The sequence below is a fragment of the Dasypus novemcinctus genome, chromosome 14 (assembly GCF_030445035.2).
Source record: "Dasypus novemcinctus isolate mDasNov1 chromosome 14, mDasNov1.1.hap2, whole genome shotgun sequence".
NCBI lineage: Eukaryota > Metazoa > Chordata > Mammalia > Cingulata > Dasypodidae > Dasypus > Dasypus novemcinctus.
In genome coordinates, this window is record NC_080686.1 from 59,608,757 (window position 1) to 59,629,044 (window position 20,288).

Genomic DNA, 20,288 nt, shown 5'->3' on the forward strand with positions numbered 1-20,288 from the left:
TTTAAATGGGTTGTTTGTCTTTTTCTTTTTGAAATGTAGGATTTCTTTATATATGCTAGATATTAGGCCCTTATTGGATAAAAGTTTATCAAATATTTTCTCACATTGAGTAGGCTGCCTTTTCACTTTCTTGACAAACTTCTTTGAAGTGCAAAAAAATTTTAGTTTTGAGGAGGTCCCATTTATCTATTTTTCTTTCTTGCTAGTGCTCTGGAGGTAAAATTTAAAGCATATTACAAAGCTACAGTGGTCAAAACTCCATGGTATTGGCACAAAAATAGATATACTGACCCAATGGAACCAAATTGAGAGTTCAATATAGATCCTCGTATACATGTTTAACTGATATTCGACAAGACCGCCGAGCCCACTTATCTGGGAGAGAATGGCCTCTTCAATAAATGGTGTGCTGGGAGAACTGGATATCTATATCCAGAAGAGTGAGAGAAGATCACCATCTCATGCTCTTATATAAAAATTAACTCAAGATGGATCATAGATCTAAATATAGAGCCAAGACCATTAAGCTCCTTGAAGATAATGTAGGAAAGCATCTACAAGATCTTGTAGTAGGAAATGGTTCCATAAACTTTCACTCCCTTAATAGGATCTTTTGGTGAATTCCTAATTTTTAAAAAATCAGATTTATTATTTTTCTTATATAATTTATGCTTTTTGTATTTGTTTAAGAAATCTTTGCCTACTCCAGGTTGACAAAGTTTTTCTCCTGTGCTTTTTTCTAAAATCTTTATTTAGACCTGTAATCCATCTGACTTGATATTTTTATATTGTATGACACAGTGATAAAGATACATTTTTTTCCATATGGATGTCCTATTGAGCCAGCATGAGTTTACTTGTTTGTGTAACTGGTTTAAAAAATGTTCATAAAATGTATTTCTAGCTAAATAATTTTCATATTTTCCTAAAAATAATTAATAATTATTGAAAAAAACTCAAAATTATGGTGATTTAAAATTTATAATATGATATTTACATTTAGTTAACACTGATGTAAATTGAAAGCACCCTTAAAAGTCTTTCTGTTCAAACACTTGAGCTCTAGTTTGTAAACCTAGCACATTTACTTATTTAACACTAGAGTAATATATATTTTACAAAAGCACAATCATTTTTTAAAAATTATTTATTGTCCTCACTTTTTCATTTGAATTCAATTCAACTCATGTTTATTTTCTGTTTACTATAATTTTGTACATTTGAGAATATGGTCGAAGTTTTCAGCTCTGTGTTTATGTTATATAGGTTTTAAGTCCTATAATAAAGTCATTGAATATTGGCCAGTAATAAACCATTTTTCTCTATTACTCAAAATTATATTAGTAAAGGAAGGTACAAAGTGAGGACTTTTATTACTCTTAGGATGACCTTAGACCCGTTATGTAGTGCCTATATACTACGTTTTCCACTAATGAATGCACATATCAAAAGATTTAAAAATAGAAATATAGATGTTTCATTTCTGTATGTGAAACGCCTATGAATGCTTCCCCTTTGATGTCACTTCTGCTTAGTTTTCTTTCTTTTTTTTTTTATTCTAGGTTGTACTGGTCAGCGGACATCTGGACAGCTGGGATGTTGGGCAGGGCGCCATGGATGATGGTGGTGGAGCCTTTATATCATGGGAAGCACTCTCACTTATTAAAGACCTTGGTAAATATTTAGAAAGTCATTAGCCAATTTGTAAGGGTCTCAGTAGTGACATGTTTAACTCAATTTAACAGATTTGTTACTCTGGTGTATTCAAAGATTCTTTGGAAGTCTGTACATTCTCTCATCAGTTAATTCCCAGAAATTATCCCCTTAAAGAAATAAATTTTCATTCAAGCGTACTCCACACATCTAAAGCATCAACATTATGATCAGCCACCAGGGAAAATGATCAAGCATATAAAACTGAAGCAAATGTAACCACATCCAGCGGAGACTATTTACAAAAACCATGACCAAGTGCAAAGAAAAATCAGCAGTGCCCCCTACTTCCTTTTTTTTGTTGTTGTTCATCTTAAAGACATTATCAGACTCTTAGGATAGCTTTGGTCCAGTACTCTTTTCATGGTAGAAATCAAAGAGAGCAACCTAAGACTGAAGGAATGATACCTTTAGTCACAATAAGGAATCCAGATTGGAAAATTATGACATTCCAGGTAAATCTAGATATAAGTATATTAAAAAGAAAAAAAGGGCCAATAGTAAAAGCAGTTTATTTTATTTTTTTTGACCATCCTTGTAAATAAAAAATATGCATTTCCTCTTTGTGTGCTGGTCAAAAGAGATGGATTTTTAGTGAGAGTGAGGTTGGAGAAAATTTAATTAACAGTCTGAAGTGAGAGTGCCATGCCTGAATGAGACCAGTGGTGGTTTTCAAATGCCTCATTAGCAGAATGTCTTGTTTCACAGCTGCAGAGTAACCCCAGTTTCATTTCCTTTGCTTATTTAAATAGATATGTATTTAAATTCATGGTTTTTTATTCCTGCTTTTAGTGGTCTCTAACCACTAATCAGGTCATTAAATAATTTTGTTCATCTTCTTAACAGTAGATTGATGAAATTGTCTTGCTTGCAAATCTTTGGTGTGCAATTTTGATTTGTATCTTGTGTTTTAAAATGGAGAAGTAGAGGGGTCATGCAGGTTTTTCCTCCTAAATAAACCTGTGTTTCTCAACCTCAGCACTATTGATATTTTGAGCCAGATAATTCTTTCTTTGAGAAGGGCTGTCCTGTACCTTGTAACATCATTTAGAAGCAGCCCTGGCCTCTACCCACTAAAGCAAATAGCACCCCCCACCCATCCCCACCAAATTGTGGCACCCAACAGTGTCTCCAGACATTGCCAACTGTCTTCCGGGGGACAAAATTGCCCCAGTTTGAAACCATTGAAATAAGCTAAATAAAAAATGTCTAGGTAACCTGAATACAGGATCATGAAAAAAAACTAAAACCTAAACTAATTGAAAAACTTATATTGTATATACTTATATGGTTAACATCTTTGCCATAAAGGAGAGAAAAGGTTTACTGAGCACCTACTATATGAAAATACTTCATAAAACCTGGTCATACAAAGAGAATTAAAGAATGTCCTTTGTTCTTAAGGCCCTTAGAATAGTATTAGAGTCATATACACACCTACCAACACATATGCTTATCAATACGGACATAATTTCAACATCTGCTTTGAGGGACACAAAGTGTCCAGAAATAAAACAGGAAAACACATGTTCTTTCACAGAAGTTTTGAGAGACTTTTTATATAAATTCCTTCCTCCTCCCTATCTCTTTAAAAATATTCCCATGGCTATCTTTCTCTCTGTCCCTTTCATTTGAAAATGAAGTGGGCTCCTGAGTAAAGGGGACAAATGTCAAACATTTTCCCTTTTTATAGGACTAAAATATTTATTTTGGAAGTAAATTTTATTGCAGTGTTTTCAGCCATCTTGACTGGGTGCAGAGTGGCAGAGTGAAAAGAGAACTAGGCTGATCCATATTGGATGTTAGTTCAGTCTGGACCACAAACTACTCTTGGCCTCAGCAGCTCATTTGAACTCTCTGAGCTTCATTTTCCTCCTCTCTGTTCAACTGTAGATGTCCAGAGTACTTTACCTGCTCTAGTTTGTAATAAAAATTGTGTCTTTTCTAGGCTTTGAATCTCACTTCTTTAGTACTCAGCATGAGATAGCCTAAATCACTGCTAATTGAGTTAAATTTGATTGCATGGATAAATGTCACATACCATGCAAAGGAGAATTGAGTGTCTTTCTCCAGCTCTGAAATTACATTGACTTCAGTTGTTTTGATAGTTCACAATCAGTCTCCTTCAATTCAGGACTTAAATCTCCCACAGACTTCTGAAAACCTATGTAAACATATTATGAATAAAACTCTAAAATAAAAAGTAATACTTTTTAGAGTAGGTGTCGAGAGACAACATGTTAAAACACACACAAAACACAGGACTCTAGAGCCAGACTGCCTACATTCAAATCCCAGCTCTCCAACTTCCTACGTGTGTGAACTTGGAAAAGTTACTTTGTCTCTCTGTGTCTGTTTTCTCATTTGTGAAATGGGGAAAATAATAGTACTTATCTCACAAGTTTTCTTTGAAAATCAAATGATCTGTTCTTGTAATGTACTTAGAACAGGGTCTGATCCAACCTAAATACTATTTTAACTATTATTTAATAAGCATGACTCTGAAAACAACATAATTTTATATATGAAAGGACAAGAGTTATTTTTTGTTTTTTGTTTTTTGTTTTTTACCCCCTCCCTTTAATAATTACTTTGCCTCCTTACTTAAATGTTAGTTATACCGGTGTCACTCTAGGGACACCATCCCTTGTCTGATGGAAAATTTGTGACCCCTCCACTTTTTTCTGCTCTAATTCTAAATTTTCTGGGATGCCATATTTTTCCTGGTCACTCCCTGCCTCCATTTCCTGCTTAGGTTGAATGCCCAGACTCCACACTGCATCTCATTTCCTATGATTGCACCCATTGAGACTTATGCTTTAGTTTTAAAAATGATTGTAGATTTCTATTTATACATTGTCTGTATATTTGAATACAAAGAGCTGAGTCCAACATGAGACGTATAAGTTCTGGGTGAAAATAGATCATATACTAGAATAAGAAATAGGGTCTAGGGTTAGAGGCCAAGAAATGGATGCATAATGTTATTATATAATTACATTGTGTCCAAAGTGTTTAATTGGTAAATTATGAAAGCTCTGTGGAAATCTTTTTTCCAAGAAAAGTGAAACTCCTTTTGGATGCTGTTCCTTGGACAGTATGTCATGCATCATGTATGTGGAAGTCCCACAGTGGGGCTTATTAATTTGAAGTGTTGGTCCAGTGGGGCTTTCTGAAATTTGGGAATACTTTTTTAAGCTTCATCCTTTTGGTCTCTTCTCCTTTGTCCTCCTCTTTCGCCACTCATGGATTTTTTTTTTTTTTTTGGCCCAAGGCATCCCCTAAACAATGTTTGATTAATCTAACAAAAGAGTTATTTGCGCTTTGTAAATATAATCAGTCATTCCTGAGTAACTGTCAACAGAAGGCTACTTGCTGTGAAGTATTGTTGAAAACTTTTTTGTGTTTGTGGTTTACTGGACTTGAAACTGTTTACTTAAAATGTCATTTCCTGGAATATTCTGGTGTCAGTGGACAAAGCCTATAGCCACAGATGTTATGCCTCAATATGTTCATATGGCACTTAGAAAATAAACTGCTATCTATCACAAAATTCTTCTATCCTTATCATGTCTTTGAAGTTAGAATTTTGAGTTTTGGGGCCTAAAGAAATGAAATAAGTTAGACTTAAAAGTATTTTCTGGTTGTTGAAATGTGGGATAATAAGAATTGTCTTTCTAGAGAATTTTAAATGTGAGCATCTTGTTTGTGATTATTACCTATCATACAAATCTCTCAGGTTAATATTTTATTTTTGTATTCCTTCACCAGTAACTCAAAAGATACTTTTTTGTGCATCGTCTATGTATCTGTGTGCCAGGTAGTCCTGTACCCAAGGGGAATGTGGTCCTTGAAGTCCAATGGTCAAGACATTTAATTCAAAAATGGCAATGAAATTGTTCTAAGTTCTCCAATTGAAGAATGTGCAAACTACTTTGCGGGCCTGGTGAAGGATGGACCAGCATTGCTTGGCTGGGTCATGGAAACTTCACAAAGGTGATATCTGAGATTTAAAAAGACAAATAGAAATTCCTGAAGTAAAAGGGGCAGAATGTAGAATTCCCAGCAGAGTATAGAGCTTCCAGTTCTGCACATCATTGAAAATGCAGAAAAAATTGTTGATGGTAGCAGTCTTGGGATTGGGGAAGAAAGAATATAAAATTGCAGGAGATGCTCGATTTTACCTGATAGATTTTAAAATGTAAAATTATTGTGTAATGAGCATGGGTTACTATAGTAATCAAAGAAAAAACCCTCAAAAACTTCCTCCCTTCCCCTCCCCGCCCCCCAAATTATTAGACTCTCCTTCACCATAAACAGTCTGTTAACAGTAACAATAAGGTAGAGATAGGAAGTCAGAAGGGTGGTGCAGAAGTCGACCAAGTTTCCTGGGCCTAGAATATACCAGTGAAAATAGCCATGTGCATGCCCATGGCTTTGGTGCAAATTTTACTTTATAGCTAGAGTTTCATGCAGCTATTTCCAGGGCAGCAGATACTCCCCTGGAGGTAGGGACTCATCCAGGATAGGATTTTTTTTCTCTGAACCTCCAATCAAGTCTGCCTTGGAAAAGTCCTAAGAAGTCCGTTCCAGAGAAACGGAAGGAAGGAAATTAACAACTTCCAATGACACGGAAACCTAAAGGCCAGAGCTAGAAACAGCTAGGGCCCTGAAGCTGATTGGGGACTACTTTAGACCTGGAAATGAGGTTTCCACTTGGAAAGGATCTCCCTCTGGACCTAGCCATATGTCTGGAGATAATAAAAGTACTATACAGCTAACATTTACTGAGTATTACTATGTTATAGATGTTGTGCACAGCCCCTTCATGTATATGAGCTCTCTTTTCTTACTGATAATAACCCTAAGCAGTAGATACTCTTTGATATATCCACTTTACAGAAGAGGAAAGTGTAGCAAACAAAAGCTAGGTACCCTGCCCAAGATCACACAACTATTAAGGGAAAATTCTAAATCCAGGCAGGCTGTCTCCAGATCCTGTCTCTCTGGAACAACATCCCGCATCTGTTTCTAAGAACCCTCTGCCTCAAGCTACCAAAAGATGTTGTACGGGGAAAAATTGTTCTGTGGTCTAATAAGTTTGGAAAACTCCATCTGGGGAATTTCTAAAGTCATCAGAAGCCATTTTTTTAGAAGAGTCTTCTGCAGCTATGGTCTGCTTTGGCCAGCAGTGTTCTAGGGTATTATTGGTGGTGGCAAAACTGAAGAAGAATCCGTGAATACATGGTCAGATACACTTCAAAAAACGTGTACAAATGGCCTTGGATTTGTTTTCGTTCTACATTTCCAGGCTACCGTTGGGATTTTGAGGCTGGCAGAATGTTGACAAGGTAGTACTTGTCATGGTCCCTTAATTGGCATGGTAGAGGTTATTCTGTTATTTCTCCTTGAAGAGCATTTATACCCACTCAAGTGTAAACTCTACCCAACAACTAGCTTCTTACCCATACAAACTGAGCTTTTCAACGTAAATGGAAATATTTGAAATATGCTAAGGGCTTTCCTTTTCTACGACCCAAATGAATGACTCTGCTGAGTTTTCCGTTGTAACAAATGTACCATTAACATGTAAAATGTTATTAATAGGAAACAGTGGGAGAAGGGGAAGGGGTTGGGTATATGGGAATCCCCTATATTTTTATGACTTATCTAGATGTGGTTTTGTTGTTGTTTATCTTAAAACATTCCATGAACTCTCCCTACTCCTGCTTTGAATGTTTTTTCTCCACAAATATTTTGTGACTTCAGGAATCAAGACTGATAGCCCTGGAAATGTATCCTATTAAAATCGCTGGTCCTCAATACATTTAGAAAATAATATATATGCTTGTGAAGTTGTCCAAGACTTAAGTCTAAAACAAACGCCCTCCACCAACATTTAAATTTCATTTCTACTAACTTGAATTTTAATGTAAAGATGATTGTTTACTTTTATTTTTTCTGAACAAACTTTTATCTTGACTATTTTTAGTTGCATTTAGTGAGGCAAATGTCTAGCACAAAAGAAGTTATTAGAAACTTCTGGAATTTGCTTACCATTTGTTTTGTTGGTTATTTCTAAAAGCAGGCTTTGTGGTCACAGGGCACTTATGATTCTTTCTCATGTACTTTTGAGGATAGTCTCATATTTAAATTCAGATATGTTATTCCTCTGGTGGCAAGTTGTGTATTATCTGGGTTTACCATATGACCAGATACATAGTTTGTGTCAGATACATAGTTTTTCAGCTGGAAATTACTGTGACCCTTTCCTGAGGTTTGAACACATTTATAACTTTCACTAGCACACTTAGGTTCTTTATATCACATTCTGCTAATACAGACATTTCCACTGGCATGTGTGAAAAGACAAACATGGTGTGTATATTGATCTGCCAAATATGTCCATAAAATAAAGTAAGATTTGTTAAAAATGTATCACTTGGAATGGGGTCTATCTTTTTGTTTGGATGTAGTATGGGAGAGTCCATAGTCATTTTAGAGCCTTAAGCTGCATGAATGTTTCTGTTGTTATTTTATCATTTAGTTAGAATATAGTTTTTCCATATAAAAGGAGACATGGCTAAGGTCCAGGAGGATAAGCATCATGACCCATTAATTCCTCTCTGACAGAGAGCCTGGAGTGTGGTAGATGAGTGCTATTGTCTGGAGTGTCTCATGGGTCCCCCTTCTTCCATAGCATGCTCAGCTCACTCTCTATATCTGCTTTGATTTGGCCTGTATGCCTTTGAAAATCAAGAAATGTGGTGCTATTAAAAGAAATGGAAGCTTAAGAAATCTGTAGTATTTATCCTGGAAAAGATGGGCCATGGAAAGATTTAATAATAGCATCCTTAGTGCCCTAGTAGGTTTCCTCCCACCCAAGAATGGGATCCATATATGTCTGGAAAACCCTACTGCATTAAAATGATATTCTCATGGTATTACACAATTTGGTCAACAAGGAGATCTCCTATGTGACTCCATGACATTCTGTTTCAGTAGTAATTATTGCGCATTACTCCATGCCAGGCAAAGGAAAGTGATTGGATTTAGCTCCTTCCATCAAGGAGCTCACAGTCAGGCAGCAATGGCTTTGTATGGGCACAGACATTTGAGCTAAACCTTGAAGGGAAAGTAGATTATATAACTGGGGCTGAAGTGGTATAAGACAGAAAATTAGACCTCATGAAAGTACAGAGTTGGAGGAGTGGAGGATGTTGCCTTAAATCTAGAGCAATATATGAGTGAGGAGTGGTGGGAGATGAGTGTGGAATGAAAGGTGAGGATCAGGCTGTGAAGGGCATTAGCTAAATGCTCAAGTTTGGAGTTGTTGCTATAGGCTGCAGAAGCCATTGAATATTTTAACCAAGGGATTGGTATGATAAGACTTCTTTCTGGGTAGGTTATCCTTTTAACCTATAAAGTAGTGTGACAAATAGAATGGAGACAGAAAAACTGAGGGGGAGATGCCAGCTATACTTACTCTGTAAAACCACAGTTTTGAAGTTATTAAGCAAATTTTATTTGCTCTGTGGCTGATGAGCCAGCTTCTACCTCTTTATGCTAAATAGACCAAAGAGGAAGTGATGTGGTTTCCAGGGATGCTGTGTCTTTCACCTACACATTTCTCTGCATCATGCTAATGCTGCATTTTACAAAAACCATGGTTTTCCCAGCTTCCAGTATTGCCTCCAAATGAGTTCTGTTCCTGTAAATATGTCTAAAACAGATGTCTTCAAATAAAGAAATAAGAAAATACACTATAAACATCTGATCTGACCTTTATCATTAAAAATGGTCCTGGTTGTGAAATGGGTATATCTCAGTGGTTGAGCACGTGCTTCCCACGTACGAGGTCCCAGGTTGAAAGACTGGTACTTCCTTAAAATAAAAAAAAAAAGAAATTATTCTGAACTTTGATATATTTGACAAAAAATGATTCAAGTTTATTGAGTCATCCTATTGTCATAAAATGTTTATATATGTTCACATATACATATATTTGTACATGTATATGACAAGTATATTTAAAAGTCTCCGCTTGTAGTAAAAGTACAACAGCTTGAAGTTGACACCTGTCCACAGTCTTGATTCAATACCATGAAGTCCACTCTTTCTGTGATCTTCCATGTACAATTTTCAGAATTAAAACACAGTGATTTAATTCACTCCCTCTTTCTCTGGAACACCAGGACCTGCCTGTGTCTTGGCAGTACTGTGAATTTTGAAGTTAAACTAAACTTTGGTACTGTAACAACTGGAATTTAGGCTTTTAAAATAATGTTATGAGACTAATTATTGCAAGATCAGACTTGCAGATAGATTGTTATAGCTATAAATCATTAGTGAAAGTGTGGTAATTAGACTATGAAGTGAAATGCTTTATTGGTAAGATTGACCATTATGGTTATTAAGGCCTATGGAGTAAACATCCTGCAGTTAATTATGAGGCTAACAAAAAAAGGTCCTGGACAAAAATAATGGTTAGTTTGGTATATTCTTACATCTTTCCAAACCTGTCAGTGCCCTCCAAATCAAGCCCTGAGAACAGAGAGTTTCTGCTGGATATATTATGGAAATGACAGTTTAAAGAAGGTATTGAAAGAAGTTGACTATTACACAATTACTTATTTGTAATCCTGCTAATGCCCTCCCCATATTGGATAATTATCATTGATGAGCTGATGCCCTGCCCATGTTCTTTTCTGATACCAGCATATCTAGATTGTGTAGTATGAACCAGATCTCATTGTTTGTACAACCATTTAAATCATACTTCTTTAACCCAGAGAAAAATTAAAGAAGTCGAAATCTGGCAATAAATGAGAGGCAGCAGGATAGTAGAATAAGCACATGCTCTATGTTAGAATACCTTGGGTTCAAATCCTTCGCTGTGTTATCCTGGACAAATTATCCAATCTTAAAATTTCAAATTCCCTTTTTTTAAAAAATAGGAATATCTTGTCTTGAATGCCTGATAGGAATGATTTGAAATAATTTATGCAGTACTTGGGCCCTGCTAAACTATCAATAAGGAGTAACTATTATTATCAAATGCCAATTGTCAATCAAAGGGCCTGGATGTTCCAGCAGAGGATGTAATCTCAGTGTCCACTTTAAACTCCCAAGTCTGAATATCTGTGTCCCATCTGCACAGTTCAACTTGGTCAGGGTCCTTCCACAGCACAGAATCCCTTGTAGCAGGGGTTCTTAACCTTTTGGGTTCCACAGACCCCTTTGCCAGTCAAGTGAAAACCATGGACCTCTTAGTAAGTCCACACCACACTGTGTATTATTTAATGAATACATCACACCCACACCAACACGTCCCCACAAGAAAAAAATTTTTTTTTTCAATTCGAGCTCACAGACCCCTTGTTAAGAGCCCTTGCCTTATAATAAAAGAACGTAGCTGTTTCTAATGAGCCAAACTTACAAACCATTACTCTGGTATAGCCGCCATACATGAGCATATTTTAAGGCTGATTCTTTCCTTGTTGTTGTAGAGAAGGCCACTTAATAAGAACTTCATAAATATTACACAGAATTTAAATAATACTCCTCCAGCCATGGGGATGAAGAGGACTTCATCCTTTACCACTCACTTTGCTCCTTCTGCCAATGTCCTTAATCTAATAACACTATATATGCAATTATTGGTAATATTTCTGAAAAAAAAATAGTAATAGCACAGGAAATAGTTATTACTTAATTTACTCCAAAGTAGATGGTTTGAAATATAGAGAAAAAATTCAAGGCACAGAAAACAAAGAACTGAAGCTGGAGTTTACTGTTTATAATTTACCCTGGTAACTGAATTCTGAATAAATATGTTTTTAATACAGTCAAAAATCTCACAATTTCTAGGCATTCTTAGAAGATCCTCATTCATAAAAAACTGCGGTCTATGGCCACTGATGCTTGTTTTATTGTCCTTTCTCTGTAATAATGGCATCTTTTAAAAGAAATATATTTAAAACATAATTGGAATTGCTCTGAGTTATTGCTTTGATTAATGTGTGTTGGAAAATGTAAGTCAAGAAGTGTTTCAAAGGCTATATTTCTGTTCACATCACCATAGACTGTATATCCATTTGGCTATCCATATTCACTTGTTTCAGGCAGCATGTTAGAATAAAACAGCATTTTATGAAGTGCTTCATAGTGGAATTACTCCTTTCCTGAAAGAAGGATGTGTGAATTCACCCTTTATAGTTGAATAATTTTAGATGAAGTAATTTGAATGTCATTTTTTGTCACGAATGAGTTTTGTAGAGCAACTTTTGAATTGATTACCTGTCTGGATACTTAAAATATGTTGTCCTTCCCGCCCCGCCCCCCCCAAAAAAGCAATGGTTAAACTTATAAAGCAGAGCTTTTTATAAAAATGATAAAATGTCTACCAAGGAGAACCCCACCCCCTTTACTTAATCTTTATAATCAGCAAACAATAACTGAACACCTAGGAAAAGCGAGGTTGAAACCAGTACTTGCTGAATCTTCTATGTACCAGTTACTTTATGATCTTTTTTAGTCCTCCAAATAGCCCTCTGATGCCTGTATCACTTGACTTGGTAGGGACTCACTCCTTATTAAAATAGATAATAATAGGCTCTTTTTTTTTTTTTTAACACTTAAGGAATTTTATTGAAGTTAATAATAGATACCAGTAACTAAGTTAAACAGTCATCGGGTGGAAAGTTCCTTAAGTGATAATGACACTGCACCCTTCCCTGAAGCCAAGGCCCCTTCCACAGAGGGTAAGTCTCTTACTATGCCCCTCGACTCCCAATGGTTCTCAGCTGTCATTGCACCCTCACGGGGTAACTGTGGTGCCCAGCACCCACAGCTAGCCTGTGACCGAGTGCTCCCTTGAACAGTGTCCTCACTCACTCCAAGGAGGCTAGGAACCCAGGTGATGAGAAATTATAGTCTAGGGTCTAAGCCAGGACTATGGTACAGAAAGGGACCGAGGGCTATTATTTTAGAAATATTAGAGTTGTAAAGATTAAAAATGCCTTGTATGTATAAGAAAATTGGAGTGGCAATAATGTTGCTGATGGCACTCTTGCTGCTGATTGTATTGGTGGCTTGGAATTCAAATTGAGCATTTTATTGGAGCACTAATGTGGAGCATCAGGAGACAAGATGACCTTCAAGGGGGTTATTGTAGGGGAAAACTTTAAGAGTGTACCAGCCTAAGACAAGACACAGGTCCAGAAAAAACAGGGAGGACCTGCACTTTGCATTTGTCTTTGGCTCAAAAAACCTGCCTGCTAAGAGGGCTTAATTCTGGTGGAGAGTATCAGCCAATGCAAACCTAATTTGCAAAAACAGTGAAAGGTATTTTATGCTAGATTTGTTTGCTTTTGTTAGCTCCTGACACTCAAGAACATCTGTCATATCACCAGCTGGTTATAAACTCATGAAATGGACATCTCAGGGAATAAATCAGTTAATATTTTAAAATATTAAAATGTACAGTATGCAATAAAAGGGTATAAAATAATAGAGAAATGGGAAATGATGGCCCATCGAAAGAAAAAGGGTAAAAATCCAGAAAGCATCATTGAAGAACTCCAAAATGTAGACATACCACAGAAAGATTTTTTTTTTAAATGATGTTTAATATGCTCAAGGAATGGAACAAAAATAGAAAGAACTAAAGGATATCAGGAAAACAATGGATAAACAATATGAGAATCTTAATAAAGAAATGAAATTCTTTAAAAGGAGCCAAACAGAACACTGGAGCTGAAGAGCACAATAACTGAAATTTTTTAAAAAATTGCCAAGAAAATTTCAATAGCACTTTGGAACTGGCAGAAGAAATAGAGAACGCAAAGATAAGACAAAGATAAGAAAACTGGGGAAACGGACTTGGCCCAGTGGTTAGGGCGTCCGTCTACCACATGGGAGGTCCGTGGTTCAAACCCCGGGCCTCCTTGACCCGTGTGGAGCTGACCCATGCACAATGCTGATGTGCGCAAGGAGTGCCGCGCCACACAGGGGTGTCCCCCATGTAGGGGAGCCCCATGTGCAGAGCTGCCCAGCGTGAAAGAAAGTGCAGCCTGCCCAGGAATGGCGCCGCCCACACTTCCCGTGCCACTGATGACAACAGAAGCGGACAAAGAAACAAGACGCAGCAAATAGACACAGAGAACAGAAAACCGCGGGAGGGGAGGGGGAATTAAATAAATAAATAAATCTTAAAAAAAAAAAAAAGATAAGAAAATTGAAATGAGTAAGGCTGAGGAACAGAAAGAAAAAGGATTATAAAAAGCTAAAACAAAACAAAGCAAAAAAACTAAGAGACCGCCGGAACACCATCAAGCTTACCATGATATGCATTATGGAAATTCTAGAACAAAAATAAAAGAATTAAAAAGGCAGAAAGAATAATCAAAGAAATAGTGACAGAAGACTTCAGACTTAGCAAAAAAAAAAAAAAAAAAGTGTATATGCACATCCAAGAAATCCAGAGAACATCAAACAGGATAAACTTGAAGAAAAATATGCCTGGTCACATACTGATCAAAATGTCAGGTGTCAAGTACTTGGAGAGAGTTCTGAAAGCTGCAATAGAAAAGCAACATGATATGTACAAAGGAGTCCCAGTTAGATTAAGGGCCTATTTCTTATCAGAAACCACAGATAAGTATTTCAATTGAAATACTTAACTTGCTGAAAGAATATAATTAGAAACAACTAAGAATTTAATATCTGATGAGACTTGCTTTCAAAAATTAGGAAGAGATTAAGACATTCCCAAAAAGTGAAAGCTGAGGGAGTTCATCACTACTAGACCTGCCCTAAAAGCAATGCTAAAGGAATTCTTCATTCTGAAAATAAAGGATACTAGATAGTGATTCAAAACAGCATAAAGAAATAAAAGTAACAATTTGGGTAATTATAAATGCCAGTACTATTTTATTTTTTGTATGAAACTCCTTACTCCCTACAGATGCTAAATTGCAAATACATAAAAAATAGTGATAAAGTTATGGGTTTGGACATAGAGTATACAAAGATAAAAATTTATAACAAATACAGAAATATGTGGAGGAATCGAGGGGTATAGGAATAGTGTATATATATGCTATTGAACTTGAGTAGGTATCAAATCAAATATGATTGTTATATATTTAGGATGTTAAATTTTGTCTCCATGGTAACCACAGAGAAAATATACAAAAAGTATGTACAAACAGAATTGAGAATTAATATTGTACAATAAAAACCGAAAAAACATGAAAGTAGGCATTAAAAATGGAAGAACTGAGGGACAAAAAGGTGTGAGATTTTCAAAGACTAAGTAGCTAAGTGACAGAAGAAAGTTCTTTATTATCAGTACTGACTTTAACTGCAAATGGGATAAACTTGCCTGTCAAAAGGCGGAGGTTGGCAGAATGGATAAAAAAGTGTGATCCAATCATATGCTGTTTACAAAAGACCCACCTTAAATTCAAAGACATAAGTAGGTTGAAATTGGAAAGATGGAAAAAATATACATTGCAAGTAGTAACCAAAGGTGAGCTGAGGTAGCTTTAGTAATATCAGATAAAATAGACATTAAGTCAAAAACAGTTATGAAGGACAAAGATGATCATTACATACTGATAAAGGGGTCAATTGAACAAGAAGACAATACAGATATAAATATATATGCATCTAATAGCAGAGTCCTTAAATATATGGGGCAATTATTGTTAGACTGGAAGGATGAAATAGATGGTTCCATATTAAAAGTTAGAGACTTCGATATACCACTTTCAAAAATTCTCTATTCATCAGTTCCTATCCTATCTTTATTTCCTTTCTTTTTTCTTGATACTTAAAAAAATTTTAAATGCTTTAGATTACATAAGTGTTACATAAAAAACATAGGGAATTCCTATATGCCCCACTTACCCCTCCCACACTTTCCCATTTTTAACAATGACCTTCATTAGTGTGGTATATTTGATGAACACGTATTGGAGCATTGCCACTAAGTGTGGATTATAGTTTCCATTATAGTTTACACTCTATCCCACACAATTTTGTAAGTTATGACAAAATATATGATAGCCTATGTCTGTCATTGCAACATTATTCAGGTCAATTCCAATGTCCCAGAAATGACCCTGTATTACACCTATTTTCCCCTCTCCCTCCCCCTATATTTGCTTTCATATTTGTATTTAATCTTTTTTTAAATTCTTTTATCTTCTTGAGGTGAATGTTTATTCTACTGATTTTCAGTCTTTCTTATTTTCTGATGTGTACATTTAAGGCTATACATTTCTCTCTAGGCATTGGTTTAGCTGCCTTCCACAAGTTTTGAAATGGTGCATTCGTGTCCATCCACACCTAAATGTTTTGAATTTTTGTTATGATTTCTATTTTAGCCCTTTAATGATTACAACATTCTTTAAGTTCTAAAAATATTGGGGCAAGAGAAGATATCCTTTTGTTTTTTATTCCTAATTTTGCTGCATAGTGATCATAAATATGTTCTATAGAATAATAAAATCTTTGATATTTGTTTAAACTTATCTTTAGCCTACTACATAGTAAATTTTTTAAAAAATGTATTGTGTGCACTTGAAAAGAATATGTAGACTTTCTTGGAATAGGGTTCCACATGTGTTCATTATGGCAAACCTGTTAATTTTGCTTTTCAACACTATTATAGCACTACTAGTTTTTTAATTGCTTCATCTTTCAGTTTCTGACAGAAATATATTAAAATATTCCCCTATGATTATGATTTTTATAAATTTCTCCTTAAATTTCTCTTGGCTTTGCTTTATATAGTTTGATGCTTTGTTGCTTTATATAGTTGAACCTAAAGACCTTCTTTATCCTTAATAATGTTAATTTTCCTGGAGGTCTATCTTATCTTATATTAATATCACTAATATTATGGAACCAACACTCTTTTGGTTAATCTATCTTTTTCTATTATTTTATTTGCAACTTACCTAGGTCATTTTGTTTTAATTGATTCTGTTGTAATCAGCATGTAGTTAGATTTTTAAATATCCAATCTGATAATATTTATTAGCAGGAAAGTTTCTTCTTTTGTCTTTATTATAATTGCCTGTATTTGCTAGCATTTTTTCTCTTGAAGTTGTATGTTTTTTTTCTTTTCTTTTTGCTTTCTATTAGATTCATCGATTTTCCTTACCTTCTCCTCATTTATTCCTTCTACTATTTAGAAAGTTATTCATTCTCTCTCTATCTTTCATGGTTACTATTAAAATGTCAAGTGTATATATGTCTTAATTGAGTCTCCAGTAGATTGGAGTCTTGTTCCAATATATCCCATCCCATCATATATAATATTCTTCTTGACTAGCATTTTAGTTATGCCTAGTTTCTAAGCCCTACCCAGACCAATTATCCTATGGTTATTATTTTTTGGCTTTGCCACTTACTAGCTGTGTGATCTTTTCTTTGGCTCATTACCTTCTTTCTGAAGTAAAACCCAGAGTAGTTCTTTTAATAAAGTTCTATGAGTAATAAACTCAGTTTTATTTGAAAATGCCTTTATTTTGCTCTAACCTTTGAATGGTGTTTATGTGGGTATGAAATTTTAGATGGCATATATTTTCTCTCAGAATTTGGAAGACTTCATTGTATTTTTTTCTGGCTCCTATTGTTGCTCTTGAGAAATTTAATAGTATCTATGGTGGTCTGTATTTTCACCATGATTTGTTTGGGACTACTTTTGTTTTTATTTTCCCTTGCTCTGATTCCTGTTGCTTCTTTAATCTTAGGATTCTTGTCTTTTTTATTTTTGGATTCTGTAATGTCTTTATCTCCTCAAATATTGCTCTCCCTCATTCTGTTCTCTCTTGGTATCCTCAAAAGATAAACTCTCGTCCTTTCTCCAATGTCTCTCAATCTCACTTTCATGTTTTCCCGTTTCTTCATTTACCTTTGCAGTTTTCTGAGTGATTTCCTCAGATCCATTTTTTTCAGTTCATAGTGTTTTTCTTTACTTGTGAAATGTAACTTTATTTTACCTTTCCATTGAGTTTTTAACTTAAACTACACATGGTTGAAATTATATATCATTATGTAAAGTTTTGTTGTATAGTTTTCTTTTTTTAGTTGATAGACTTCATTTTTAGAGCAGTTTTAGGTTTAAAGAAAATTAAGCAGAAAGTACAGAGAATTCCCATATATTTCCTCTTCCCCCTCAACATTTCCCCCTGTTATTAACATCTTGCATTAAAGTGGTACATTCGTTACAATTGATGAATCAATATTGATCATTATTCGTAAATAAAATCCATAGTACACTTTATGGTTCACTTTCATAGTTCTAAAAGTTCATGGGTCTTGAGAATGCATGGCATGTACCTACCGTTATGATGTCATACAGAAGAGCTTGACTGCCCCCCAAATCCCTGGTGCTCCCTCTATTCGTCCCTTCCTCCCTCCCCCACCCCCTAACCCCTCACTAGCACTGAATTTTTACTGTCATTATTGTTTTACCTTTCCCAAAATGTCACATAGTTGTAATCACATAGTATGTAGTCTTTTCAGACTGGCTTCTTACACTTAGCAATACATGTTTAAAGGTCCTGTATGTCTTTTCCACAGCTTAATAGCTCATTTCTTTTTAATTGCTGAATAATATTTCATTGAATAGATATACCACAGTTTTTTTTATCCATTCACCTATTGAAGAACATCTTGGTTGCTTCCAAGTTTGGGCAGTTATGAGTATAACTGTTTTAAACATTTGCTTGCAGATAATTGTATTGACATACCTTTTCAACTCATTTGGGTAAATTCCTAGGAGTACAGTTGCTGGATCATATGGTAAGACTATGATTAGTTTTACAAGAAACTGCTAAACTATCTTCCAAAGTGGCGTTTTGCATTTCCAACAGCAGTGAACAAGAGTTCCTAGGGCTCTATATCCTTGTGAGCATTTGGTGTTGTCAGTGTTTTGGATTTTAGCCATCCTGATAAGTGTGTAGTGCTATAGCTTTGTTTTAATTTGCAATTTTCTAATGACATATGATGTTGAGCATCTTTCTTTATGCTTATTTGCCACCTGTGTATCTTTTGTGATGGAATGTCTGTTCATATCTTTAGCCATTCCTTTTTTTTACAAATCAATTTTATTGATACGTATTAATAAAGCATACAATGCATCCAAAGTGTACAATCAATGAAATTTGGTATAATGACATAGTAGTTCTGCATTCATCACTTCAGTCATTATTAGAGCATTTTCATTATTTCAATAGTATTAATAATAATAATAAAAAAAACAAGCAAGAGAATTCTTCACCTCTCAATCTATGATTCCCCTGCTGTACATAGCTGCTATTTCTGGCTATTCTTGTACAATTATTTATTTATTTTATTTTTTATTTCTCTCTCCTCCCAGGTTGTCTGCTCTCTGTGTTCCTTTGCTGTATGTTCTTCTGTGACCGCTTCTATCCTTATCAGCGGCAGGGGAATCTGTGTTTCTTTTTGTTGCATCATCTTGCTGTGTTTGCTCTCCGTGTGTGCAGCGCCATTCTTGGGCAAGCTGCACTTTCTTTCACACTGGGTGGCTCTCCTTATGGCGCACACTCCTTGCGCGTGGGGCTCCCCTACATGGGGGACACCCCTGCGTGGCACGGCACTCCTTGCACATATCAGCACTGCGCATGGGCCAGCTCCACACGGGTCAAGGAGGCCCGGGGTTTGAACGGCGGACCTCCCATGTGGTAGGCGGACGTCCTATCCATTGGGCCAAGTCCACTTCCCAATTACTTATTTTTTTATTAAGCCATTTTATGGAGATCTATTCACATGCCATATGATCTATCCAAAGGGTATAACCAATGGCTTTTAGTATAATTACAGTGTTGCATATTCATCACCACAAAAAATTTTAGAACAATTTCATTATTCCAAAAAGAAAAACTCCACACCCCTTAGCAGTCCTTCCTCAGCCCTACATAACCACTAATCTAATTTCATCTTTATAAATTTGTTTATATTTACATTTTTATAAATGGAATCACACAATATGTAATACTTTGTGCTGGTTTCTTTCACTTAGCATAATGTGGTTTTTTAATCAGATATTAACATCTTGTAGTATTAACATACATTTGTTCAGCTTCAAAGAAAAAAATATGCAATTTTACCCATATACATATTTCACATGCTGTTTTACTATACCATAGAGTTCTGTGTTACATTTTTTAATCTTTTCTTTTAGTCATATACATGACCTTAGATTTTCCCTTTAAACTACTTTCATACCCACATAATAGTACTGTTAGTTACAAACATTATGTTGAGCTTTCACATTTTCTATTTATTTCCAAAGATTAACACACATTCTTTTTATGAATTCTGAGCAAGTTAACCCTCAGCTTTCCATTCTCTAATCTCATTCTATTTTCTGGTGACTCATATTCAAGTTTTTAACTCCATGAGTTCATAGTAGTGCAATCATTCAGTATTTGTCCTTTTATGTCTGACTTACTTCACTCAACATCTTCCAGGTTTATCCATGTTGTGATATGCTTTACAACTTCATTTCTTCTTACAGCTGCATAAATTCCATC

General features: G+C 35.3%; 1 protein-coding gene across 1 annotated transcript in view; it reads left to right on the forward strand.

Moving 5' to 3' along the window:
* Nucleotides 1–20,288, forward strand: part of CPQ (carboxypeptidase Q) — a 521,738-nt gene that overhangs the window by 329,992 nt on the left and 171,458 nt on the right. Inside the window, exon 5 of the mRNA XM_004474687.4 lies at nt 1,563–1,674. Within this exon, the coding sequence (XP_004474744.1) occupies nt 1,563–1,674 (112 nt within the window). The remainder of the gene's footprint in view (nt 1–1,562; nt 1,675–20,288) is intronic.